The 6,943-nt window shown below is 33.1% G+C and overlaps 1 protein-coding gene across 1 annotated transcript; it reads right to left on the bottom strand.

Moving 5' to 3' along the window:
- Window positions 1-2,489: 2,489 nt before the first annotated feature.
- Window positions 2,490-3,440, bottom strand: LOC143645176 (olfactory receptor 52A5). The gene has a single exon (XM_077114749.1). It carries the CDS (start codon window positions 3,438-3,440, stop codon window positions 2,490-2,492), a length of 951 nt encoding a protein of 316 aa, XP_076970864.1.
- Window positions 3,441-6,943: the final 3,503 nt, after the last annotated feature.

Below are 6,943 nucleotides of genomic sequence, written 5' to 3' on the forward strand. Positions count from 1 at the left end.
ATTTATTTTTTTCTCTGAGATGGTAGTTACATTGATGTTGGACTTACAATAAGTTATTTTCATTTTTCTGCATGAGTAATATTTCAAAAAAAACAAAGAAAAAATACAGCTGTGATAGTGACTATTTTATTTATTTATTCTAATCATTTAAAACAAAGTTTACATGGTAATTACTTAATCATATGCAAAATCAGGATATTACCTAGCGTGTACATTCTACTGAAGTTTATGTTTTTATTAATTTGCACATGTCTAATCTTGTGTACTGGATGCATAAGAGAGTTCCTTAACAATTATCATTCTCTTTAATTAATGATAGGGTAATCATTCTCTTTAATTAATTATAGGGTTAAATGTCTTGACTGCCAACCCACAATCCTTTCATACCACATGCTCTTCATTGAAGAACTCTACTTTCCATTTCATATTGTACTTTGTAAGGACTTTGTTGTTTGCCTTCCCCACCCTATCTTACTCCAGAGGATACATGAAACCATGTATCCCATGAATATATAATGTGTTTATTTTTTTATTGAAATATAAAGTTTGATCTTTCCTTTACCATTTGATTTGTATAGAAGTAGATGTTTCCATGTGTGTGCTTTGGTGTATTTTTATCCCTAATTCCTTCAATGTGATCTTCAGTTCACTCATGATTAATCTGTGTTATAATCAGATTCCATTTGTTTTGGATTCCTGTTAAAAAAAAGTCATATGTTTTTTGTCTTCATTATTTACTCCTATGTGAAATAATTCATGTATTGTCCTTTTTCTTTTCTTTGATGGATGATGTCCTCAACAATTATTTAAATTTTGTACGGTGGATGCCACAACTTACTGAAATATTTAATGTGCTAATGCAGAATTCAATTGAGTTATTTCAGTTATTAACTCTTTTCTTAGCTAATTTAACAGTTTTCATGTTGTCTATCAGCTAATAATTTCATCAACTTTGAATTTATTTTTCATTTCTTCATATAGTGCATGTTAACAAAATTTTTTTATTACAAGTAGGTATTCAATAACTCAAATTGATTCCTGCTTTATTTGAAAAGTGTTTCTGTCAAAATTATCCTAGATTTAGACTTCTGAATGATATGTTTTCTTTTATTTTTTGTAATAAAATATTTTGTTAGGTCATTACTTTGTCTGAACATGTGCATTTCAAAAAATAGAGCTCTGGATGTATTTTACTGGCTATTTAGTTTTATTTAAATTTATTATGTTGTTTTTTCTTTGAAGATTGTTTGAAGAAAACTCAAATATAATCTCCACTGATACAACATCCTATAAGAGGGTAAAGGTATGTGGGCAATGAAACAGCTAAGTATGAAGAAAGATGTGAAGTCCCTGTTCTAAGAATCAATTTCTCATATGCCATTTTTTTGTTTGGCTCATACTTTACTTCAAGTGGACTCAGTGATTCTTTTAAGTTTTCATCTCTGCATACTTTAATAAGATTGGAATGAACTCCCTAATATGCAGATTTTTCACACAGTGAGGCTGCATATTCCTTAGATTTTCCATGTTTGTTGATTCTGAATATCAGCAGCAGCAGCAAGAAATGTTTTAATCTGTCCATTTTCACATCACTCTTACAGAGATTCTAAGATGTTTCAGCTATTTCTAATATACTGCTGATATAGAGGTAAATAAGATGCAATTCTATATTTAAGGTGTTTATAGTAGATCGTTTCTAAGTGCAGTGGAATTTATCCATCTCTGAGTTAAATTCTTCACTTTAAACATCCAATTTTGTGGTTTTAGAGTGATTCCAGAAGGATTTTTACTACTTAAGTCCCAATCATCTTTTTATTTGTTTGTTTTCCTAGTAATACATTTGTGAATGTTCTTTATTTTTTCTCATAATCTTTATTTTGGTGAATTTCTTATTCAAATTCTCCAAAGTTAATGGCCTGTGGTTGCACTGATCAATGTTTTGTGTGACTGATATTGGTATTCCTGATCTGTATCATTTTTATATGAATCAGTATTTCAGAGAAACTGTATAAAATACAGAAAAAGATTCCAAGTTTGTCAAAATATAGATTCAAAAGCAGATATTAGAAAGTGAAATATGTTAAGAATTAGAGCTATGGGAGGGGTAAATAGTTTGAAAGTATCAAAACGTGACATCTTCCTATGATGTTACCTGGAATGCATGTTGATTCTTCAATTTTCTCCTCTCTGTAAACCTAGGTGGGGTGTGGAAGAGAATCTAGCTTTAAAGGACAGGCAAAAAAAAAAAAAAAGAAGAAAAAGAAAAAGAAACACTTAAACAATTTTAAATCTCAGTGTAAAAGAGTTTAAGTATTCCTCTTGGTAGCAAAACAGGGATATTTGGCATTTGATTCTTGATTCTTGGTTATGAGCACCTTGATTATGAAGGTTGAAAACTTCTTTTCCAAATTTTCACATTTGAGGAAAAACATAACTTTTCAAAATATTTAGAATCAGTCTGAAATCTTTACAGAAAGATCCACTAATGGTCAAGGTGTTTCTTTGGAGAAAAATATTTTCAGGACCTGGGCACGAATTTGTCTGGTCTTTATCCCATAGACAATTGGGTTGAGAAAAGGTGGGACTAACAGGTAAAGGTTTGACAAGAGGATGTGAACATAGGGTGGTATATGAGAACCAAATCTGTGTGTGAAGAAAGAGAAGAATGCAAGGAGATAGAACTGTAGGAAGACACAAATGTGGGCAATACATGTATTGAAGGCTTTTAACCGTGCCTCCTTCTGGGGAAGTTGAAAGACAGTGATAAAGATTTGAACATAAGACAGGGTGATAAAGATTATGTCAAATCCTAGGATAGTGAAGGCAACAAATAGACCATATGCCTTGTTGACCCGGATATCTTCAGTAGCCAGCTTCACAATGGCCATGTGTTCACAGTAAGAGTGGGAGATGACTGTAGTTCGATAGACTTTAAGGCAGCATTTGATAAGCACTATGGACGGTGCTGTGAGAATGGCAGCCCTGAGTGTCACCCCAACTCCAATATAAGTAAGAAGTTTTTGAGAGAAGATGGTGGCATGTCTCAAGGGGTGACAGATGGCTACAAAGCGGTCCAGGGCCATAGCTAGCAATATGCCTGATTCAATTGCCTGGAATGAATGAATAAGCCACATTTGCAGCAGGCAAGCTTCAAAATAAATCTGTGGCAGATGTAACCAGAAGATGCCTAACATTTTGGGAAGAATACATGTGCTAAGTGCAATGTCTGTGGCCCCCAACATGGCCAAAAAAATATACATGGGTTTATGGAGGCTGTTCTCATATTTGATTATAGCTATGATTAGGGAATTCCCAGTCACAGCAATGAGGTACATGGTGCAGAATGGAATCCCAATCCAACATTGCACAGACTCCAGGCCAGGAATCCCAATGAGTGTTAGGACAGATGGCATAAAGACTGAGTCATTAAATGTCAGCATGATGATTTGGTCAGCAGAATCAGGTAGTGGAATTGCTGTTTCATCTTCTATTCCCTGTCAAGAATTGAATTAAAATTGAGACATCCATTGAATTTACAACATATACTCTAGTTACATTATGAGTGTATCACCTTACATTTTCTACTCTAACTACTTACTGTCCAATTTCTTTCTCCTTTCTCATGAATTTCTGAGAGACCAACCATTGGGTATCATGTGTCTATACAACTTACTCATTTTCAATGAACAAAAATATACTGCATGGACTTTTTGGCCCATGACTACCAGATTAAACCTATTCTCTTTCTCTCATGTTCTCTCTCTCCTAATCACTTGCACTTTTTTGTCACCTGCCTATTTTTATTGGAAAAAAAGAATCATATAATGCAAATTAAAGATTTCTCAAGAATCATTCTACACCAGAAGTGGGCATAAAGTATGTACAGTGGTGGTAAATCATTCATCTGGATCAAAGTCAGAAGACAAGATTAACCAATGTGTTTTTCTGTCAAGCTAGTTACTTTTCAGTGCTCTCCTTATAATCTGGATTCTTTCTTGAAGATTCTCTCACAAATGCTTTCAACCTAATTTTTTAGGGTTTTCCAAAAAACAGTCACAGATCTTACATCTTTATCTACTTCTTCTCTGGGAAAATAGACTGTTTTGTATCTACAGATATGTTCTTCAGGTGTTCCTATCAGAGTTTGTTCCATACGTCACAGTCAACTATGTGTACATCTCATGTATTAAATGATCAAATGCCAACATTTGCCCTCTGTTCTTCTGTTTCCACTTCAATAAAATTATTCCTTCTCTAAGGCTGAAATAGTCATTTCTTCTTAAACATTTGAAATACCATAGAACTCCCTCTGAGATATAATTTTTCATAAGTTAAAGCTATACGCATCTTCTGTCCACGCAAAATACAATGATTTCTGGAGGTGAACTATTTTCTCTGCACGTTTTTCCACATAACTATGTTTATCCTCTTTACTATTTCTGCCCTTCATAGATCTCTCAACCACATTGCATTATAAGATATCCATAGAAGAATCTGTAAAATGTGAAATAATTTAGAAGTTACATTTATCTTCACTTAGAAATTGCAAAGTACATTTTTTATGAAAGCTTACAACCAGATAATTAAAAAGATAAATTCATTTAAGAAGATCTAAAATAAGAGATTGGGAATGTAAAAGAAACTCACAATCCTCCCTCCCATCTGTATGCAAGGGTTTTTGTCCTCATAAACATTGATTGTTTCAAGGATAAATGATAACTATAACCCACTTGATGTCAATTTCAAAAGAATTTATTGCTTCCTTTTCTGAAACACATACAGATCTGTTCAAGGCTTTCTTTTCTGAGATTCATATTCATTCAAGAACACTTCTTTTTAGTAAATACACAAAATACAAAATCAGATCTTCCTCATATTAAAAGGTAACATTATTGAAGACAAATTAGAAGTTATTGCCTACTTATTTCATTCTACAAACATAGTTAAGTATCCACTATGTTCTAAATGCTGTTAGAAGCAATTCAGAAGCAAATATAAATTTATTTAATCTATATGAGATATCTACATTGTATGGATTCTGGTAAATCAAAATGTAATATGAGAAATTCTGTTTGATGTGAAGAAAAATTTTGATAATTGATGGTGGTAATGATAGCAGATAATGTGAGTTTTATTGTATACTTCAGAGTGGTTAAACTAGAAAAATGTGCATTTAATATATGTTATCACAATAACTTTTTAAAAGTAATATCTATAATTCATTACATATAAATTGAATATCATTCCCCTTTTATGAACTTTAAATATTTTATTTTGCTTTTCATTGCTAGTTGTTATACACATAAGAAAGATGAGGAAGTCATCTTGAGAAGATGAAAGAGCTTGTAAAAATTCACAGAAACATGGAACATAATGTGAGCTTTAGAATACATAAATATTTTTAATACATAAATTTGTTCATAAACAAAAAAGATAGTAGTTGATGCTAATGAAAAAAGCAGAAGCTCAAGTATGAATTTCCATATAAAACCAAATAATTTAAAACTTTTAGGGACTAGGACAGATTTGCCTTTAAAATATTCAATCAGGTAGCAGCGTGGTGAAAGGTTTGGAGTCTATTAAGGCTCGAGAAACCTTGTCTGTTATAGTCAAGGTGAAATATTATGAAGTGAACTGGCCAGAATGGAAGAATACCAATGAAGCTAATTCTGTGAGGCTCCTTGACTTTGGTAGAGGAGATTGAGAGAGAGGGGACCAAGAGTATTCTTGGATTCAGAGTTACAGGACTGTGTGACAAAAAGGCAAGTAGGGGAGTAATGTTACATGCATAAATATGCACGTGTTTTCAAAAGGGTGGGAAGCTTTTATAAACACTTAAAATTCTTAGGCCAATGTAAATGGTAAATGATCTGGAAAATTAGATCTCCTGTAGAGCATAAACACTGAACTGTTAGGCTTACCTATAACTCCACTTTTGATTTAGGCTATGAAGCCCATAATTTCAAACTTTTAAGGACCTTAATGTTTAGCTCATCCATGTCTCATACAAAATGAGGAATGTTTTTCCTCTTTGCCCTCTCTGGCATTCACCATTTGAACTTTGCCACAAACCCTATAGGGACAGAAAACACCCTTTGCCTAGAGATACCCTGTTAACATTTCAGGAGAGCTCCAAATGACTGATAGGTCCTCTCTGCACTGAACCTCAAACTGCTTCTCTCTTAATGTCACATGGAGGTCCAAAGCCTAAATTTCAAAATTAGACATTGGCAGAGGAACATAGCACTTAATTGCACAGACTCTGAAGCCAATCAACAATGTTCCAGTCCTGGACCAGTCACTGCCTGACTTTGAGTGCTCTTGAGCAAGTTATGATAGAAATTCTAAGTGCTTCAATTTCCTCATAGATAAAATACTGTTGAAGGTAGAAACACATTGCATGGTGACAGAGAAGACTAAATGAAATAATCAATTCAAAATAATTGGAAAGAAGTATAAATGTATTAATCTGATGGATTATTATTGTCCTGTTGTTCCAAAGCTCTTTATCTTCTATTTCTCAATAAATTTGTTAAGATTTTTGATGACATAATGAATATTCTTGCTGAATCATTCCCAGACAAAACAAGTAATATTTCCTGACATTTCCCAAATGATCTTTCCAGTAATTAATCAGCCTAGACATCATTAACTAGATCTTCTTTGATTTGTCAAGCTGACTTTGAAATTTCTCGTGCAGTATTTAGTCATTGATCCAGAATCATTCAGGAAAGCATAAGAAACCACAAGATGAAGTCTTCTAGATTTTGAATACTTTACTGAAAGACTCTGTAGCTTACCAGCCTATTATATTACATGGGGTACATGGTCACACTGAAATCACCCTCCTTATCCCACATTCATTGCTTAAAAACAAGCCCTATGACTTACCAGGGATCTTCAGTGAAAATATAAGCTGTAACCATACAGTGGCAATCATTTT

Source organism: Tamandua tetradactyla, chromosome 8 (genome assembly GCF_023851605.1).
Source record: "Tamandua tetradactyla isolate mTamTet1 chromosome 8, mTamTet1.pri, whole genome shotgun sequence".
NCBI lineage: Eukaryota > Metazoa > Chordata > Mammalia > Pilosa > Myrmecophagidae > Tamandua > Tamandua tetradactyla.